This window comes from Chaetura pelagica, unplaced genomic scaffold (assembly GCF_000747805.2).
Source record: "Chaetura pelagica isolate M959 unplaced genomic scaffold, ChaPel_1.0 scaffold82, whole genome shotgun sequence".
Lineage (NCBI taxonomy): Eukaryota > Metazoa > Chordata > Aves > Apodiformes > Apodidae > Chaetura > Chaetura pelagica.
In genome coordinates this window covers 2,041,444-2,063,750 of record NW_009952990.1, presented here as the reverse complement: position 1 = coordinate 2,063,750, position 22,307 = coordinate 2,041,444, and the positions used below count along the sequence as shown (strand labels likewise).

Sequence of the window (22,307 nt, the reverse complement as noted above, 5' to 3'; positions counted from 1 at the left end):
GAAAAAACCCACAATCTTCTGTAAACACCCACCTTGTGAAAAACAAACACATGAAGAATCCCAGAATATAACAGTATGAAAAAAAAGTCATAGAAGCTTTTACAGTAAGTTTATGGAGTAACATGAAATTTGATCCATTTCAAAATAGGAATTTTATTACCACTTCACCTGCATACATTCATAAGAATGTGTTGTTCAAAAATGAAGCATGTTCCACCTCTTAGAAGTAATGTAAATACGTTTAAGAAGATCAGTAAGGAAACTTTTATACTCTCCAACAATTTAGTGTCAGAACATTTTCTCACTCAAAGACAAAGTCTGTCCCCCATGAAGTGAAAATATTTAAACACAAGGAAAAACTTCTTTATTGTAAGGGCAACAGAACACTGCAACAGTCTGCCCAAAGAGATTGTGGAGTCTCCCTCTCTGGAGACATTCAAACCCCATCTGGACATGATTGTGTGATCTATCGTAGGTGATCCTGCTCTAGCAGGGGGTTGGATTAGATGAACTTCAGAGGTCTGTTCCAACCCCTAACATTCTGTGATTCAGAATTTAATACTGACAAACATTTCAACTGAGCATTGTTTTGGTAACTCTGAGGCACTAAACATTATCATCAAAGCCCTCTTCATACTTAAAAAAAAAAATAATCAATTTAGTGTAAACTTTCTGGTAAAGAATGTGATTTGTTCAAATGAGGCTTTTTTTTTTTTAACTTCAAAAATAAAAAAGACTGACATCTTTTCATTAAGTAATAAATTTGAAAACCACCACTGAATCCCAAATAAAACCTGTTTGACTAAACAGAGTTCATGGCACGGTTTCTCTCCATTCCCTGAGGGCAGGCGCAGTTAACAGACACAGCCCAGCAAACAAATGTTATGGTTATAACACTTCTCCAACTTCCCATTAAAAAAACCCACACAAACAAACAAAGCCATGAGATTCAAATTTCCTTACCAAGGGCTTGGAGGATTTTTTGCTGTTTGTGGTGGGTTTTCTCTTTGGCTTTTGTTTATTTGGGGTTTTTTTTGTTCCTTTTGGTTTTTACAATTTCTTCTAGTGCAGCTACACTGTAGCAATTAAGAAGAAAATAGGCTGCTACTCAACAACAAGCAAGACACTTCTCTCCCTCCAAATAACATTTGAGAGGATTTTACATCATGTCAAAGTAAATCCTTCCCTAGTACCCCAAAAATTCAAATGATCATAAGCTAAAAAAGCTCAGGAATTTGTGTATTTACGACTAACGCATTTTATAACTAGAATAACTGTGAAGAGTAATAACCAGAAAAAGCCTAATGTCTGATTCTCAGTAATAAAACTGCACAAATAAATAGTATTGGCATCCATGCAGTTACAGAATTTAAAATAATTTAAGAATAATTTACAGAATTAAAATAATTTAGATTTACTAAAAAAAGCTTTGAAGGAGTACAAAACAAGAACATCTCTTTGAAATAAACAAGAGACTACAAAATTATGTCCCTGGGTGAAAAAACTTAAGTCCAAAATAGTCTAGTGATGGCATGGCTTTTGTTACTAACAGGAAAAAAAACCCAACACATTATTATTGATTATACATCTAGGTTTCACGTTACTGGCTACTATAATTAGAATGCTAAAATGCATATATAAGCTACTGATATCAAGGCAGTATACTGCTGAATCAACAGGGAAATCACTGTCTGTTTTTCAAGGGAGAAAAATCTAAATGGAGAAGAGTATGTATAATCACTAGAACAGACTTAATATGCATTGCATCAAAGGGTGGAGGGAAAAGGCATATCTAATATGGAAAGACAGAGGAGAAAAAGTTGAAAACGTTAGTTGTACCTTAAAGAACCCTGCTTCTGGCCCACACCTGTCATAAACATTCCTGGCTTTACCTATAGCCATGATAATACCTTGCATGTTCGGGGTCAGCATGACCTGCCATAAGGGATTTAAGGTAAAAGTTTTGAATGATTAATATTTTAATGACCAAATTCAATATGCTTTTAGTCTCATGCAAGATAAAAAGCAACTTAATGCATGCATACATTGAAATGGCACATTTCACTGCAGATCAGGTGTGCATATTCTGCAATTCAGTCATGGCATGTGTGGTTATATAAATTGTAACAATATATGATTAAAGGAAGCTTACTAAAAAATAAGAAACTGTGTCAAATACAATTTAAAAGTTACATGGTCAAAACTTCCCAAGAAAGGAACATACATAGTTCAGTATTAGTATCCATCAGAAACTGCATATTGAATGAATGCTACTTAGGGCCACCAAAGGGTTAAAAAAAAAAAAAAAAAAAAAGGCTTCAAGTAGAAAAAACACCAAATCCCACTTTTATATGTATTTTATATTTCAGCATCAAAATAATTGCTGCAAATGCAATTGGTCGCTGAAGGAATCGTAGGCAAATTCTTAAAAATGAAACCCAAAACATTTAACAAACACAAAGCCCAACAAAAGACACATCTCACAGCTATCCACATCAGTTAGATACAAACAATTTGATTCATCTAAGTTACTCAGAAAGGCCTTTCCCTTTTGTTATCTATGAGCAGAGAGAAACACTCCCTCTCTCCCTGCCCAAGACATAGCTGGCACAGCAACAAAAGATGAAGAACCCTGAACTCTCTGGCAGCATTTCCCAAATGTAAGAACAACATTTTACAAAAAAGCAAAAGTTATTGTCCTCTAGAGGCAATAGCATAGGGACAACAGTGAAAAAAGGAAAAGACACAGAGAAGCAGGTCATTAGGTAAGACTAACTCTTCGTGTCTTTAAAGGTAGACAGTACACATCTGTGGGAAGCCAGATTTAGTGTGACAATATTAATTAAATAATTTTATTCCCCATCCCATACTCCCAGTTGTAACTGATCACAATTACAGGGTAGAATGACCTGAAATACCAACTTGTCTAGGGAAGCAGAAATTCCCCACAGCCCATCAAGAACAGCTGAGAAAACGGGCTGCACCAATGCTACCCCCAACAAAAACAATCATGAAGTAAGCACTGTCAAGGCAGGGGTTTCATGACCTGTCAGTGTTGCTTTCTGCTACCAAAATAGGGCAACAGAAAATCAAGTCTCTCGGGATAACACAAGCTACTTATCTGTTCCTCAAGTAGTACCAGCTACAGGCATCACCCTGGGCCTGAATTGGGAAAATAATTTTTGATTTTCCTTAACCTCTGGAAGAGTCAGCTCTACCAGCCATAACCTGAAACTGGTATTTCCATGGATAATTTTACCCTTGAAGTATGGAAATCTTAATCTTAGGATATATGAGATTGGATTAAAACATTAGCTTTAATGGACTGACAAGAAAGCACAAACATTAAGAACATCACTCACTACCCTGTCACTTTTTAAATAACATAGCACTCCACAGTCTATCACCAGCATTTCAAAGGTTATCTAACCTAACACAAACATTCAGCTCCCACAGCTAAAAAGACAAATATACCTCCAGTGTAAACAGCACCATGCAAAGCGTGCCCAATTCAAGTAGCTAGTGCTTTCCTTTCATATTTAATTAAAAATTAAGACATTGTTAAGGTTACAAATTGCTAAGCATTTAGTTTTGCAAAAATCTGTTAGGTGTCACAATGTGCAAACATGCCAAAAATTCTTATCAGGCAGCACAAGGAAGCACCGAGGAGGAGTGGTGCACACAACTGCAATCAAATGTACCTCATCGTCATAACCCCCCTCCTCTGACTCAATCACAAAAGTCCCTACATCAGGAATCGCCACCTCTACCACTCGCTGGGTAGGAGCTGGTTGAGCTGGGGCATTACCAGAGCTCTGCAGAAGAAAACCATTATCAGTATGGGTGTGGGGAAAGAAAATTAATAAATCAGAAAATAGATGAAATTACAGAGAGACGCAAACTAACAGGATGATCAAGTAAAATTATGTGCACGGCTGAAGTTCTGAAAAAAAATTCTAAGTATCACTTACATTCTCTTACAGTTTCTTAATTTTTTTAACAGTACATTTTATAATTAAGCTGTAAGTATTAAAAGTCCTTCATTTGCTCTTTATACAGTAATTATATCTTTACAGTTCACTATGCCAGTACTGCAACTCTAGCATCCACTACAAATTTAAGACAGTTGTTGAAGGACAAATCTGTGAACCACTACTTCTCATATATTTCACCAAAAAATTACTAAATATATCTAAATAACTGGTGAATTCATGCTAAGGAATGGCAATAAGCCAAAGGCTGACATTTCCCAATACTCTGGGGAAAAAAAAAAAATATAAAAAAAATCAAAAGCACCTCAAGCAATCTGGACATTTTAAAGATTCTTTAAAGGTACTTGTCATTCAACAGGTTTATTCTTTTAGAAGAGTAATTAGACAGAAAACGAGAGGAAGATCACGGTAGTCACCAAAATTCTTGTTAAGGTAAGTTTTAAACAATCAGGGAGACAAATCTAAGCTCCGATGGTCTAGCATTGTAAAATAGCAAATTTACAACATTTTCAGATTTTAAACCCTGACCTTAACCTAAGCAATCAGAGTACCATGCTACTTGTTCTGCAACTATTACAATAGTCTCATTTTTTAACAAAGATTCCAGAAACATACATAGTATCTGTATTTATACAGTGCAGGATGTAAATAAGTGAAGACTGCAGAGGGCAGAAAAAAAGGACAAAAGGGCAGAAAATGAACACAGATGATCATGTGGTTAACTAATCTACAATTCTTTTCAAAGTTCCATGTTTGCATGTTGGCTTTCCTTTTAAAATGGACAAACAAAAAGGGGAGGAAAAGAATGTAAGCCTGCATGTCAGAATGTGTATGAAAGTAGAAAAATTAAAAAGTTTGCTGACAACACTTAAAAAGGAAGCACAATTCTGCCCAAGTTAAATGTGTGTATACTGACAGTAGCTTTTAAACATTAACAGATTACCTTCAGATTAGCTAGAAATTTGCTTTAGATTCTAACAGCTGAAATACTTTAATTTCTAAATAAAAGAGTCTAAATAAAAGAGAATTTTTTGTTTTTATTTGTAAAGAGCCAGCGACCTTGCTGCAGAACAAAGCAGTGAATTAAGACAACCTGCATCTGCCTCATTAAGCCTATCATGATATTCGCCAAGTGTTTCCTCAATCACAGTCTTGTAAAGTTCAAAGGCTGATCACTGTGAAAAGGGTCATTAGCCTAAATTACAACATTTGATCCATTGAAACAAGTCTGTAAGATTGTTCAACATCCCACTGGGACAAATATCCACAGATCTATACAAGGGACAGCATCATACAAGATTATTTTATTGTGGGTTTGGTATCTTCACAGCTACTCCTTCAGTTGGAGGTAACTCATATTAAACAGGCTCCTCCTAAGCTGTTCTTGTGTTCCAAGAGCTCAAAGAAAACCAGATAGGCAGTAGCCTAAAGCATTAGTGGTAGAGCATCTTTTCACTCAAGGTTAGATTGGTTTCCTTGTTGGCTTTTATTTCAGTTTAGCAGAAAAAGTGCTTCTCTGCTCTTCTGACACCACAGGAGAGAGGAATGGAAAACACATCAGGTGTAAGAGTCAACATGTCATCACATAATTTTCAAAACCTTTTAGAGGACGTTCCTGTTGGCCCCAAAGATATCTGGGGCTAGACTGTTCAATGAAGGTTCACACATGAACTAAGGAAGCATGCTGCAAATTTTGCACCCATCTAAATTGTTCATATCTCTAGCAATTACTAGGGTGCCTAAGGAAGCTATACTGTACAGTTCCTATGTTTTAACCTTATGGATATGGTAAGACAGATACATGTACTGCTTTAAAGGCACTTGCATTTGGCAAATATATTGGTCATTTATCTTTATGCTTATAGGGAAGCAAAAAATATTTGCTGACAAACTGTTAAATATTAGTCTAGTTAATAATTGATGAAGTAGTTAACTTCCTCTAAGTATTGGTTGTATGAAGTGAAAACAGAATCACCCAACACAACCATCTTAATATATGTATTTGATGAATCACAAAAAAATAGTTTTCATCAAATTGTGAAATTGCATTTAAGCTACAGAATTCTATTGGAAAAAAAAATCTTGTTTTTTGAAAGCTACTTTAAATTCCATAGATCTTTTAAGAGAACTCAATTATATTACTTATATTTCTCAGATAAAACTTCTCATATTTAAAGCACTATTTTGTTCAAGTCTTTTACATGGAATGTCAATGCCTTACTCATAAAAAACAAATGCAACCATCCAACATTTTGAAAAGATGGTTGGCACAAACACGATTGTCATTTGAATAAAATCCTGTACTCTTGAAAAGTACTTTAATCACATAGAGAACATCCATATTAGTATTTTTCTTGTACTACAACCATTACTGCAGTACACACTTTCTGGATGGATGTCAGTGTTGGACAGCCCCTGAAGAAGCATCAGTTTTCAGTTCCAAGTTTCCACACCCCCTCCCCTCCCTTCTATCAGATATTATATCATTTCTACTTGCAGAATAAAAGCAAAAGTAATATTTCAAGCTTCAAAATATCCTCACCATATCCATTATAGCTTCTGGACCTCTATCTTCTTGTTCAGCTAAAGCTTTATTGATTGCTTGTACGGAATCTTCTTTTAAGTGCTTTGAAATATCAATTCTTGATGGCTGCTCTAAATATTCTGGTTCTCCTGCTTGAACTTTGTGACACAAATAAAATAACAATTTTTGTATGTTAATGTAGGCATGAATTTTTAATTGATTAATTTTATTATGATCACTTTCTCACAGATAACATAACCCACATGGAAAATGCAGGTAGGTCACACTATTAAAAAACAGAACTCTACACCAGTCTGTGTCTCAAGTAATTTTAAACTTTCATAAACTTTCACTTTTAAAATTTTCATATAAATGGACCTATGATTTTACATTAGAAACAAAAGACCTGTCCTGTCTATAGAACCATAAGGCTTTTGACTAAGGGGTGTTCATCAATCAAATGGGCAATGACTGAGAAAAAAGATAAGATTCTACTTGGCCTTTCTGTGAGAGAAAGACCCAATATATGGGTCTTTATTACCTACATACTTATATATTGCCTTCAGCCACTTGGGTGCCAGAAGTATTTTTACTTCACAAAATAATCAACAAATTATATTCTACTGACTTTAGAGAAATATCAAAGTCTTTCCCACTCAAGAGCAGTAAAATTGATTAGCCTAAATAGTGTCTGATCTTCCTTATGTGATGAAGGCAAATTCTGGCAATCTAGTAAACATTCATTTAGTGCTTTCCATTACTAACAAAAGAACTAAAACCAGTCTCAGTGTTCGTGAAGACAAAACATACAGGAGATTGAGTCACCCTCCACAGAGTTTCTCCAAAAGAGAAATATCATTAAATCACTGCACTTCTTACATTCAATTTGTAGTCACAGACAGTTTTAAAAAATATATTCTCTGTCCTAATGATTCAAATACAACGAGAACATCTGGACAGCAGTCTCATTACACAAATCCGTCATGTTATCTTTCACTTAATGTACATACAGCCTTCTGCAATGGGGCAAAAGGTGGGTGTAAGCGAAAGCCTGACAGGTTTTACTTTGTTAAAGAAGGCATTTGCATAGTCAGATTACTGAATGTTCTTTATTAGCTCAGTTCCTAACAGCATTGGCCTCACTGTTGATGTTTAGAGCTTTTTCCACAGTTTTAACACCCTCATTTTTCCATAGTGATTTCTTAAGTGGGGGCTTTCTTAAGAAACTGAATTCAATACATGACATTAAATAAATTATTCTTCCCTTCAGATCTCAATTTTGTTCTAATTTAAAATTAGAATGTTGGCCTTCTATTCAATCACTCTGAACAGAAGACTACACATCACTTATGGACTAATGAGTTCTCAAAACTGACTGTTGAGACCTGTTAATAATTACTTTTCTTAAAATGCGAAAGTTTGTATGAAAACAAATATTAAGTAAAAGCTAAGCACAACTGGGTGGGGAAAAGGCAGAAGAAGCAATAAGTATTTTTTTTCTTTGAAAAAATAAAATGCAAAACACCCCATAGACTAAACTTCAAGTGTAGTTACTTTAGCCAAGTAAACAGTTTTAATTCAAGATTACACAAATTAACTTTTTCATCCTTTCTTAAGCGGCAAAACAATGTATACAAGACTCAGTGATTTTTGGTTGTTCTCCTTTTACAAACAGGTAGAAGAAACTAACCTGGAGCAGGTGAGGGTGCTGGTGCCCTGGGTATCTGAGATAACAACTTCTCTTGCTGTGTTTTTTGAGTGAGTTCTGCATCCCATTCTTCAAGTTCTTTTTCAAAACGTTTATTATCTTCCTTGACATAATCCCTTAGATCAGAAGGCAGCGTGTCCATTCCAACAAGAATTTGTCCCGTTTCTTTGTTAAACTCCTCTGAGGTAACATGAAATACAAATTTCAGAAAAAGAAAGAATAGAGGATAAGTATGTAGGTTCAACAAGTTTCCTCAAGTGAATTTCTGGAAACATACAGTACAGCACTAGAACACTCAAACTATTGTACTTTTCACTGATTTTATTATCCGTTAGGACACTGCTATCAAGACACAGGTCTACAGCTCTTGGAAGTCTTCGGGCCATATGTTCTTGGGCACCATCAGATCACTACCATTTCGAAAGGTGAACCTTTTAGGCCATGACCATCCTATGACTGTGAACATTAAAAAAAAATAATAAATTGACTAAAAACTCCAACAGAGCTTGATTGCAACACTGCCATATGAAGGTGGACACAAGTCAACCTCCCAACAGAAAAGGGAAGGACAGCAAGCCTAGAGATTTGGATAGTCAGCTGATAAGACCACCAGCTACATGAAACAATTTTCCTTTTTGCTTTGAGATTGGTCTCTGCAGGAGTATCCCAGATTCCAGGAGATCAATAAGCTGTAATTGTTCCCCAGCAGGAAAGCCTCCAACTTTGTTAGACAGTCCTCCTATCCATAAACCCTGTGCCTGCAATTCCACTACTAATCTGGCAAGCTAGAACTGTCAAGGTTAATATAAATTTTCATTTAAAAACTGAATCAATGTGCAATATAGCTTTGTATGAAAAAAACAAGAACATGAAAATTTTCCACCACTTGTTATCAAATCTCTGTCCACTTTCAGTCAGCTTCCTAGTCATAATTATCAGGCTCCACAAAACTCATGCTAAGAGATCTCTAATCCTCTCACCAACCACTTCTGTACAAGCCTAATACATGAACTGAAAAAAAAATAATAATCCCAGTCCATGTATTCCTTTGGTTTAATGTGTGGTTGGTAAGGCTAAGTTATTCATACTTCAATATACTGCAGAAAGCTTCAAGTTGTCATACTCCAATAAAGTTCAAAGTTCTGAAGGTTATGAAAAAAGCTACATGAGGACTTTAATGTCAAAAATGTTGATACTGTATTTCCATATTTCTTTTCTAACTCTCAATGAAATAACATCTTCAAAATTCTGAACATGTGATCACCTAGCTAAAATTAACAAACTTAGTTTATTTTGCTCTCATAATAATGCTGAAGCACTGGTATTATTTTTATTAACCTGAAAGCTGAAGAGCAATTGTTCCACCCACAAAAACAATCTAACAGTTATGAGCATAAACACAACTTTCACTAAGTATTAAAAACATTTATAAAATCCAGAAATCCATCTGAAATAAGCTTGCTCTATCAATATTTTCAACTATTCCATATGATGCAGAAAACATATTCATAACTTTACCTTGTATCAAGTATTGTTCCTTATCATTGATATACATTAAACAATATGCACTGGCATTCCTATAGCCACCAAAAGAGTCCCGTTCCAACTCTTCCCAAGTTGACTTTGTCACAGAAATATCATTGTACTTCATCCACCTGTTCTGGTGGTGGTCATAAATATATGCCCAGTAGTGTCCTGCATTAGCTTGGCCTTCATGAACCAGGACAGCATGCAATCTATAAGGAACCTTAAAAAAAAAACAAAAAACAAAAACCAAAATGTGAAACACTCCTTGCCAGTATTTAGTTCCTACTATCTGCCAGCAATAACAGATCCATTAAGTAAAAGTAAGAAAAATAAAGTTTAAGAGGTTCAAAACACGACAGAGAGGAAAAACCAAGAGGGAAAATTAGCAACAAACTATGCAAAAGGACTTTGAACTATCTTACTTACGACTACTAGTTAAAAGGGATCTTAAAATAAAATAGTGACTCTACAGCATAAATGCCTACTCTGCTGTCTTCACTGCTAGGCATCCTCTTTTCTTAATTCCTTAATATTCTTATTTCCTCTGTATCTACATAAAACTGCTCAAGTATGTCAGCCCTGACTGTCTATGATTTGCTCCAGTTCTGGCCTGGTAAACTTGTCCTGAAGTTTGGAAAGTCATATACAAATTCAAAGTACTAAACAGGAATACAACTGTTTTCCAGTATTTTAAATATATCATTAAAAACATTGTTAAGAGAAGGATGGAACGCATGAAGAGGTCACCTGTTCCTGAGACAGAGAAAGAAGATAGCAGTTTTTAGGAGCAACTTAAAAAAGTATCTCAGGTTACATGTCTTCAGGGATAAGTATGAAGAATGAGAAACTCATATTCTATGTCAGTAGCTGGAAATCTGAATGAGAGAGAAGCAGAATGAATGCTTCCTCACCTCCAAGTCTTTTACAAGCATCTTGGCGATCAGCTCATTCTACCCTGCTGAAACAGCAGGGAAAATTCATCTTCCCTGCTATGTATAGTATGACTGAAGCTTAGCTAAGATGAAAAACCTGAAACCTTCTTTAACTAGTGTTGCAGTCTGGACTGTACATAAATGGTGTATTTAACATTAGATGTACTAAGTATTTATTGTAAATATAAGTTGAGTGTCACAGTAAGCATTAGCCATAAATACATATGTAACTATGACTTGAGAAACTCCTTGAAGTTATTTTTAACTTGACCATTCTCTCCCAGGCTCTATGGAAGTGCTGTAAAGCTGACTGCACAGCAGCTGGAATCAAACAGTCCGTCATCCCTGAGACCAAACAGCACTGTACATCTCCCAAACATAAGAAGTATACAGAGAAGAAACCCTAGCAAGTCCTTAAATCTGAATGCTCTGGGGTTTTTAACATCAGTTATCAAATCAGCGTGAAACCCTTCTTAAAGTGATTGTGAGCCCATGCATATGCACATAAACATATGTAGATCCTGACTGATTTAAAAAAAAAAAAAAGGTAAGTAAAGTCTCTTTAAACTTCAACAATAAAACTTCCTCACCCTAAAAAAGGTCATTAAAATCCCAGATGAATTTAAATAATTTTACTTAAAACCATGCTAACCGGGTCAGCTTGAGGACCCCTACCCTCTCCTCCAGCTCTGGAGGATAGCCTGTCAATTGTCTATACTGAGCATCCAGGAAGGTCTGTGACTGGGGGACAGGCAAATTCAGTGCTGACAAGCATCTCTTGTGATAAGTCATTATATCAACAGTACTTAACAGTACAGGGCAACACAAGTAAACACTTGGCACTAAGCTTCTTAGCTTACACTTACTCCTCATAAATCAGAGATGGAGCTTCACCAACATCACATGTAGCTACAGAACAAATATACAAAGTTGAAAAATCAAATCCCCATAGGAAAAACAGGTGTGTAATTTCTCCACAGTAAGTGCACAGAAGGAGGGAAACAATCAAATAAGCAGCTGATGAAATCTACTAATTCAGGAGGACAAGTCAAAATAAGAGAATATATATGAGAATTTGACAAGGCTTTTATGGACAACTGTAGTTTCCTTAGAATCAAAGACTGTGCAAAGAGAAGATTAAGAGCTTCTTAAATAGTTAATATAAATACTCGGACGTATCCTGCAAGTTTAATACATTCTCTTTAAGAAGTCTAGTTTTATGTGCCCATACTTTATCAACTCACAAGGGAAAAGCTTTCAGCTCTTCAATTGTGTAATTCAGAGGAAAAGATCAATACTGTCAAACTGGTCCCAGCGAAAGGGGCAATACTAATCTATGCAATTGCCCACATGCAGGGGTAGACAGGGGAAATTAGACAGCTACCTCAACCTACCTCCTTTCCTACTATGCCAAAAAAGCCACAGGGACAAAATAAGCTCAGCTGCAGAAGGGCAGCCTTCCCTTCCAACCTGTGATTTCAGATGGGGTTCAGTACCCACTTGCTCCCTACCAATCACTTAACACACACCACTACTTTCAGGCACGCACAGGAACCTCTTCTACAAATCTATTTACTATCCTCATCATCCTCCATTTCTGGAATTTTGGTTTTGAAAAAAAAACCAACAAAAAACCCCAAAAAAACTAGACTACATTATACAAACCTGTAGTAGGACAAACTGTTTTAACAAGAAATCTCCTTTTTTCCATTGTAATGATGGCTAATAACCTTGCCATCCAGAGGAATCTCCTCCTACAACATCTAACCCAAAACAGGTATGCTATTTGGATGAGAGATCAAAAAAATTACTTAATTTTACTTTTAGATGACATGTAGTATGTAGCCTTCCTGTTATAACACAAGTATCCAGGGAAAAAAAAGCCTGCCAGCCATCTAGGCAAGTTCACCTGAAATCCTTACCATCAGAGTTCAGCTGCCAGGAGTTATTACAAGCCATAAACAAAAGGAAAACATACCTCAAGGAAAAATGTAAGCTGAACAGATCTTACTTGGAAGGAAAAGAATTCTTTTTACTAATAGAAAGTAGCAGAGGAAGCAATCCTTAAAACTTAAAGCCTGTCAAAGTGAGTGAACATCAGTATGTGAACATAAGAAGCACCAGAGGAGCCATAACTTCACAGTAAAGAATTAAAACGATGCTGTTCAGAACACACACTATTAGAATCTCCTTAAAAGGCAGCTGAAACTAATAGTCAGGGCTGTGACCGATACTAGATATCCAGACATTTTAAAAAACACAACAAAAAACAATGATATTAACTGCAAAGTAAAAAAGCAGGAGCCTTGAATTCCATAATACTGGTATGGAAGTTGCAATACACAATGGCAATAAGCATCAAAGTATAAAAATAACAGTTTATTGTGTCTAATGATTTGCCACCTTAAAACCATAAGACTACTTAGCAATATGGCAAAATAGAGGTGAGAAAATTTTTTTGTACTATACAAAAACCTTAAGTTCTGCATTTAAGTCAAGAAGTGGATCAGATAGAAGATATTTGGGCTTTTCATCACAAAGTTACTTTAACCGTAAAACATTGTAACACTGTCTTTCATTTGACTGAATAATTACAAGGTTTGCAAAACCCATTATGACTCTCCAAATAAATTTCTCACACCATTATATGTAACTGTATTTTTGCTCTATTTTCTTAAAGTTCTTATAAGCATGTAAGAACTTTACTAGAAGTGACAAAAAAAGATCTATTTTTAATTATTTCAAGCTGAAATTGTACTTACTTGAACCATTGTTTTGTCAGAGTACATCAATTCAATTGTCCGATGTATTCTAGATATACTTTCCTGTAAATCTGAAAAGAAAAAAGAGCTCTCTTCCATGAGACAGCATAATTGCACATGGCTACAACTTATTTTTTTCTCATTAAAGACTTAAACAAGGTACATTTCACATTTGATACATCTTTATCTACCCACATGCTAAATATTAAACCTCAGATGATGAAGCAGACTGATCAATGATATACCACTGCCTGTTTCCTAGAGCTCAAATAAGCCCACCCCACAACTGCTTCCCTTGTTCCCCTCAGATCAACAGAACAGACCACAAGCGCTATCCACTCCAAAAAAACATTGCTCAGAAATTTGCTGAATTTTCCCTCATAGAAGGGGTGACTGTACCCTAACTCCCCTGCAGAGTGCCAAGTCACACCATGGGGCAAGCCACTATCACACCGACAGCTCAGACACAAGAGAATCATAGAACTGTTTAGGTTGGAAAAGACTTTTAAGATGATCAGGTCCAACCCCTAAGCTAACTTTACCAAGTCCACTTCTAAACCATGTCCCTAAGCACAGTGTATTTCAGTGCTTGACAACCCTTCCTGTGAAGAAACTTCTTCCTAATATCCAGCTGAAACCGCCCTTGGCACAACTTGAGACTGTCTCCTCTCATCCTATTGCTTGCTACTTGTGAGAAGAGATTGGCACTTGTCTCTCCATTGCATTTTTCACAGAGAAATTTCTCGGCATGTATCCTATCTCTGTTGCACTCTACTGTCCCCAGCACTATGCACACAGAAGCCTGCACTGAAACACCCATCTACGCCTTTTAACACCCAGTTTGCTTCTTCAGTTTACATACCTCCAGCCTACTACAATCTCTAGCTTCCCTTCCGATGTGCTAGAGGTAAGTTTAGAAGTACAACACAAGCGACTGAAAACACATATGGACATTGAAGTCATTTCCACAAGTCCCTTCCAAGAGCAAATGCATTCCCCCACTTGTGGCATTACCTCTAGTGTCATTCTCTACTTCAGTCCTCCAGCGATGTAAACATCCTTCTAGGACAGACAGCTCTTCCTCAGTGATGTGCCTTGGTGCTGGATGCATGGGCAGATCAGGAGGAATTCGTGATTGTGTGAATGGTTTATGTATTACTGATCTTTGTACAGGAGATGTGCTTGGAACATCTGAAGATGAAGGCCCCTGCTGCTCTATTGTGCTGCATTCGTTCAAAACATGAAATACAAAAATTGAATCACCATATATGCAAACCAAAAGCTACACCATAAAAACAAGCTTTTAATTTGAAAACAGAAATCTTAAGGGTACTAATTTCCTACAGTGTAACCCGGAAAAGGCATCTACAATATCAATATGGAATTAGTATGTAAATTCTGAAAAATCTGTGATGTACTACATGTTAGCACAATAACAACACTGGCTGCCACTACAAAAGATAAAGGAATTGAAATTGCCAGTTTGCTTCAACACTTTCAAATAACATCATACAACTAACTACTGTCAAGCACGGAGAGAAAAATCACAGCAGCATTTCTTACGGCCCATTGACCGTAAAATCCAATAAACAAAAGATTTGTTGAATAACAAATCCAGGAACCTGGATTCTTCAGGAGTTCAGAAAGTGTTGAGAACATTAAAAGCTGACAATGTCACTCCAGATAAAATGCTGCTGTGTTTCTACAGACTAAAAAAAAAAAAGCCATACTTGTACAGAATAAGCTTCCTATACAGAAGTTTGAATAAGGTACATTATTTTTGATACTGTATGCCAGATAAGCAATAGTAGCTTTTAAAAGTTTATCGTCTCTTATTAATTTTCACGATTTCTGACATTATAGCAGTAAGACATTTAAAATCTTTTAAAGGCTTCTTATATTCATTAATTTTCCTCCTCTGAACTACAGAGTCAACCATCTTGACTGGATCAGAACCTAGAACCCTACTTTCCAAATGCAGTATATAAAGCTCTGTTAGTGTGCACTTAGCAAAGTGGCATAAGACAAACTTACCTTAAGCTACATTCTAATCACTAATAGTTTCTAGCTTCAATAATGAGAAAAACAACATTATTGGACCTTGACACTTTGGCTACTTTGTATGTAAAAAGTGGACTGTCAGGTACCCAACAAGTGCAGTGAGAAGTGTAAATTGCAAAGCAGAAAAGGAACTTTACTTCTAGGCAAAAAGTAGCAGATTAATTGTACACCAGAAACCTTGAAGCTCTGCAGCACAAAAATGCTGCCTAAATTCAGATTCTTAAACAAGACTTTTGGGACACAATGACCTCACCAGCTATTCTGTCCATTTTGAATTGTAGTTGGAATTGTGCTTTGTTTGAAAATTGTAATCCTGCACCTAAAGACATTTATTTTAATAAACACATGAGAAAAATTCAGATTATTAGCATTTTCATTCATTTATTTAAGTCTGTCATGCTGAAAAAAAACTTCCAGGAAGAGAGTAGGAACTTTACACTATTCCTTTAAGGAGATGCCTAGTTGTACTAATCTGGTGAACAGAGTAGTTAAGCTTCCTTGTCTCTCTCTCAGCCGCTGGATTTGAACTATGGGGGATGACCGGCCTCTTACCTTGGGAGAGCAGGGGGTAGCCCTTACCTGGGTGGTGTCTGGGTTGGCAGTATGCTGCTGACAGGGGCACTAGCACCCAGGTCATCAACGGGAGATGTGCACACCGGCTTGCTGGAGGCAAACTCCAAGGCATACTGCAGGACATCTACCAAGGGGAATCGTTTAGGACCAGAACCATAGCTTAAATATCTGTTAACCATAAAACATATTAATGCCATGACTCACATATTTAAAAAAAAAAGAAAAATAAATAAATAAATAAAGGGGTTTATTCTGGTTGACTGCAGTTAAAAAAAAGCATTCCTAGTGTGTTTCATGCATTGGAATTACTGCACTTAATTTTTCCAAGGAAAACAGTAAAAGGAAGGAGATACAGAAGGAGAAAACCCAAAGCAAATAACTACACAAAGTGTATAGCTCAAAGGAGTTAGTACATAATACTGTTTGCATTTACATAGCTATCTATAGTACCGTTCTAATCTCTGTTGTAAAACTGTGAGGTACTCTTTGAGTCTCTTGATTTCATCTCGTTTAATTCGTGTTATTTCTCTGTTTTTGTGCATATACCTGTAAAACATTAAATTTAGAAAGAGGTGTCAGTCCACAGTATCCCAGCATTGAAACTTAGGTCTGTACGCATCAGCGATACCGCTTACTGCTAAAAATCCCTCACATGCTCTAGAACCTACAACTGAGTAAACGGTAAAACACAACTGAGAAGGAAATGGTAAACCCATTAAGCCTTCCCTTCCACAACTTTCAGAAGATGCTTCTTCTACAAAAAGAAGAACATGCTCCATCTGTCAAAACCTCTGTTCACACTGTGAATGACAAGCATACTAAAACGCTTCTAAATTAAGTGCATTAAGTAGCAACTGTGTAGCAATATCTGACTTTCCACCCTCGTTCCCAAATGGACAGATAAACAGTGTGTTTTTCCAAAGTATTTTGCTTTTGTACACAACTATCTAGTAATAAATTAAAGACAGAAGTGCAAGGACGTTTTGGCAGAAAGTAGCAGCATGCCTTCAATCGTTATCCATGTGTATTTTCTGAAACAGATGAAACCCATGAAAAAATTAACCTGTCTAGCTAGAACAGAAATCTACCATTGTTTAAGTGAGTATAAGATGCACCAGCAACTTTACCAAATTCATGAGATTTAATTTATATTCATACGAGGATTTTATTTTATTTTTTTTTAATATACTGTACCTGTCCAGATACAAAATTGGAGGAAATTCTAATTTGTTGTGTATCTTCTCTGGTCTCCCCAAAGCCTGATTAAATTCAAATCTTGATAGCTCAAAAGTTAAGACAGGAGGAAGCTCAGTGAACCAGTGCTGAACAAAAGAAAAACAGAAAACCCCACAATGAATGCCTTCCAATAGTAGAACTTCAGTAATAATGGTACAATACCGGCAGACTGACATAGCTATGGGAGAAATTTGTTTTAGAGTGTGGATTGGCATAATCTTTTCCAAGTTCCCATCTTTTCCCTTCCCTGTAAACAAGGACCATTTGTCACCCATGCAGCATCAGAGTTTTTCAGCTCATCTGTCACAGAGTAGGCAAGAAGGCTTATTCCTTTGCCTCCTTCATACTAAATGCAGCCTGTGCTTGAAACTACATGCTTTGCCTACTGTCCTGCTCTCTTTTAAGTCTCCAGTGTCACTGAACGGGTTGTTCACACTGTATCAAGTGCTCTTCCCACTAGTTTCCTCAGACTCCAGTTTCTGACCCTTTCATTCACCTGATATCACTCACAGTTTCTAATGACCTTCTCTGAAGAAAGATGAGCAAGTACTCTGGGTTGGGTTAGACAAATTCTCTCAGCACTGTAAAACTGATACTTTTCTTTGAAATCTCCTTCATACTAACAACCTCTCCCTGAAGCTTCTGCTTAAGTCTCTAATCACCGCAAATCCAACCATGGACCAACCCATATTATCATCACCTTAATCCCAATTTTATTTGAGTATTCAGTAGAGATCTACCCTTAGTCCTTACTTCTTCCCTTACATATTTCATTTCCCAACTGCAAGCCAAGTTCAGCTCCGATTTCAGCATTAGAGTTCCTTTTTTTCTCCACACTGTACAACACAAATAACACTCTCTCTCCATTTAATGCAGATCTAACAATCAACTCAAGCTTCCCTGATTGCTGTGAACATTGTTGCCACATATTTCTGATGTCAATGCCCATAGTCCAGATGTGGCATTCAAGTTCTCCTATTCAGTCAAATATCTTGACTAGTCTTTTCTAGTCCTTTTCTTCCTCTGCTCATGGCCAAAATTTGGGTCTAGGTTCTCATCACTGCACATCTCAGTGCAATGTTTCTTCACTTCTCCTCTTGCCTGGCACACATAGCCATGTCACATTAATAGATTTCCAGAATGTTATTAAATTCTCCATCCCTCCCATTAAATTCAGCATCCCTCCTCATCTCTTCACATGCACAGTGAGCTGCCTTTCCTTTTCGTGCCTATCAGCTTCCATTAGCCACCTTTTCAGTTTTAAAGAAAGCAATCATGATTTCTTTCTTGCAGCAGCTTCACACAGCAATAAATTTCAACGCTAAAGTCAGCAAAGCCACACCATAACCCTTCCCACTAAAATTCTTCTAAACCACTTAGAATCATAGAATTATTAAGGCTGGAAAAGACCTCTAAAATCATCAATATCAACCATCAACCCAGCACCACCATGCCCATTAAACCATGCTGTGAAATACCACATCTACACACTTTTTTTTAACACCTCCAGGGATGGCAACTCCACTGCTTCACTGGGCAACTTGTTCCACTGCTTGACCATTCTTTCAGTAAATATTTTTTTTGTAATATCCAATCTAAACCTCTCCTGTCTCAACTTCAGACGATTTCCTCTTGTTCTATCACTTATTACTTGGGAGAAGAGACCAACCCCCACCTCACTACAACCTCTCTTCATGTAGCTGTAGAGAACAATGAAGTCTCCCCTCAGGCTCCTCTTCTCCAGATTAAGACTGATGTCCTCAAGTTCAAACATGACGCTGACAAATATTCTCATCTTCCCCATACTTCTAACTCCAAGTACTTGCATTGACCTTCATCTTCTCTTTGGACTGTATTTGAAATTTGGACTGCAGTTCCTTGGAACTTGTAGTTCCTTTTCTCTCTTTTTCTGTCCATATGTTAGCTCACTTGCTGACACCATACTCCATGGCTGAGGCTTTCAGGCATCATGATGACAGCAGTAATAATAATAATCATCATCATCATCATCATAACTAGCTAAATACCCCATTAGAGACAAGGGTGAAAACAAGGAATCTTTCAAAACCTTTCAACACATGCCACTGCCACATCAATACTATTCTCTTTAAACTTTGATATCTTCCAGCTCAGATGAAAGCCACTTGAAGTCTTTGTTCAGCTGAGACATACTTCATTAAAACTACATGAAATTCAGCTTCCTTCAGTACTTCCAAGCCTTCCAATGCACTGCAGTATCTCTGAAGCATAATGTTTAAGCATAACTACCAACAGCAGCAACCACTACGAATAAACTACTTCAGTTCAGGGAAATGTGACCAATTTACTTGGTCCTGGTAATAATGGCGTCATGTTTTTCTAGATTAGGACTTAACACCTTACCTTTTTTGTTTTGTCATTGCTGTCAATCTGTCATATGACTATTTCACTTTCATTTCCCCATGCTAAAAAGCCAAGGTAATTAAAACTGATAGTTTTACAGAAGTCAAAGCTTAACACTCTAGACCTGTACATGATTACCCTACTGTTCCCCATTGTCCTGATATTACAGGTTAAAAAAAAAATACAAACAAAAAACCCTAACCCCAAAAAAACCCCAAGTCTAACATTTCTAGTCAAGCATTTATAACTGAACTAACATCTTATGTATGAATGCACATAGGTTTTAACTGCATGACAACCCTCGGTCTGTAGGATGAACAATTACATTCTTGTAGTAGTTACATACAAGTTTTTGTCTTGCATAAAGAAATTTAACTTTGCATTGTACCATGATATTGATGAGTTGGCTTTTTTTCTTCCACTTATATTTCAGGAAACATGCTCATTAGAAGACACTTCTATAAATGCTGGAGTAAAAAAAACAACCTGAAACATCCTATGAGAGAACACATCCAGTAAGATGTGTAAATGCCCTCGAAAATACTTACTGACATCTGCTTTAGTTGGTCCATATTTGATCTACAATGACTGACCAGAAAAAAAGGACTACAAAAGAGATGCTATAAAACTTTTGTTGATAACACAAAATTGAAAATAGAACTTCATACTGGAGGATGATTTCATTGTGTGTCACTAAGCTTAGTGATTAAACCCATGTTGATATGATTAAAGGAAGCAAATTTCATTACTGCAAAAGATTGCTACCAAGAAACCAAGTACACCTGAACTTTTTGCTTAAGTAGACAAAACCTCCTAAGTTTTCACATGTTTTAAAATAACTGTGATAGAACATGAACAGCTGTGTAAGGACAAAGTACCTCAGCTTTTACAAGCAATAGGGATCCCTGTAGTTCCACATCAATAACACACAGGTTATTAGATTACTCTGCTAGAGAAAAATTCTGGATATATACATGCATATCAGTAATAAGAAAGGTAATTTCAGAGTACACACTCCTGGTCTATAACCACCATCAGTTCAACTACCTCTTTTGCCTAAGCTGTGACTTCTGTCCAAGAAATTTCATGTCACCTCACCCCAATATCATATACTGCCTACCCCACTTAGTGGGGCTCTATCTGAATCTCTCCACTCATTCTTCCAGCATGCTCTGACACTTGGGAGCCTCCTGCTGTAGCAAAGAGCTCTCCTGGAAATTAAAGCAGCCCACAGAGCAAGTATTATCTGTCAATGACCCTAGGCAATGAGGAGAAAAATTGCTCACTGTAAGGAGCAAAGAGAAGGATGCTGGGAAACATCAATAAAAAAGTGGGAGGGAAGAAGTCTAGGGTACCAAGGAATTATAAGACAGGGGCACAGTGGAATAATGATGCTCAAACAACCCAGCTCACGGTTGCTGTTTACAGCACAGGACAGGAAGTCAGCCAGAGCAGTGGTCAGTTACCACAGGACACTACATCCATGACTGCTCTGGAGATCAAATATCAGCAACAGGTGGGAACCAGCCTTTGCCAAACACCATAAACACTTAATTGTGCCAGCTTTTAATAAGCACAAACTCTGTATTTTATGAAAAATAATATAAAGAAAATACAATGCTCTGGATACTTCAAAAGAGGTATAAACCCTCAAATTAACAATCCAATTACGCCAGCCATCAGAACCTGCACAGCAGATGGTCACAAAAATCAATCATGAACCCTGACAAAAAAGTAAAGAGCACTACAGTGACACCCCGAGGGAAGCCCACAGGAGCCATTAACTCACCTCCTGACCAGACTTAGCAGAGTTTTCTGAATGCAGAGATTCAATCTCCCCTTCAATCATTGCAGCTTCTAGGCACTCATGCAGATCTTTAAAGCCATTAACCTGGAGTGGATACTGGCCAAACATTTCTGTGTTTTCAAATTTTTTACCTTCACATGAGAAATAAAACAGTTACAGATTGTAGGGACAAACATTTAAAGAAATCTAACAATCCTAGGTTATCTGATCTAGTCTACTGAACAATACCCACATTTTCTTACAGAACAATTGAAGTATAATATATGAAAACAAGTTACTTGAAAAAATTGTTTTATAATATTGAAAAATACTGTATTTTCTTCTTCAGCCCATTTTTTGTATCATTTATACACCTATTGATAATAAGCAAATCCAAAATTAGTTGTCACGACAGACATATGGGAAGTTTTCCAAATATAAATCAAATCCCTCCTCCTGCAAATAACAGCTCAGTAATACAACTCCTACATTGTATAAGCAAAGCCAGTGGAATTGCTGGTATGAAACAGCCCTTTGTATAAAGTAGATTTTGCAAAAATTAACCACCAAAGAGTACATTCATTATTTCTGTCCTGAAAACAAGATCATAATTTTGTAACAGTGTATAAAGATGTAAACTCATACATGAGAAATGTGGGTGACAAGGGACTTCAATCTACAATTTCAATTTATTTCATCCTGAAGTCAGTAAAAATGCTTCCTACATACAGCAGTTTCTTTTCATTGGTTTGGTTTTTACAGATCTCTCCAGTTAAGATGAGAATGTAAGGGATTAGAGTAGCCAAATACAGAGGAGCAGGAAT

At 36.6% G+C, this 22,307-nt stretch overlaps 1 protein-coding gene across 1 annotated transcript in view; it reads right to left on the bottom strand.

The window, feature by feature from the left end:
• Window positions 1–22,307, bottom strand: part of USP25 (ubiquitin specific peptidase 25) — a 125,135-nt gene that overhangs the window by 11,404 nt on the left and 91,424 nt on the right. The window contains exons 11-21 of the mRNA XM_009996510.1: window positions 21,487–21,635; window positions 17,274–17,401; window positions 16,530–16,625; window positions 16,086–16,247; window positions 14,460–14,668; window positions 13,446–13,516; window positions 9,743–9,971; window positions 8,207–8,404; window positions 6,535–6,674; window positions 3,702–3,815; window positions 1,840–1,935 (exon numbers count right to left, since the gene is read on the bottom strand). Coding sequence (XP_009994812.1) covers window positions 1,840–1,935; window positions 3,702–3,815; window positions 6,535–6,674; window positions 8,207–8,404; window positions 9,743–9,971; window positions 13,446–13,516; window positions 14,460–14,668; window positions 16,086–16,247; window positions 16,530–16,625; window positions 17,274–17,401; window positions 21,487–21,635 — 1,592 coding nt within the window. The remainder of the gene's footprint in view (window positions 1–1,839; window positions 1,936–3,701; window positions 3,816–6,534; window positions 6,675–8,206; window positions 8,405–9,742; window positions 9,972–13,445; window positions 13,517–14,459; window positions 14,669–16,085; window positions 16,248–16,529; window positions 16,626–17,273; window positions 17,402–21,486; window positions 21,636–22,307) is intronic.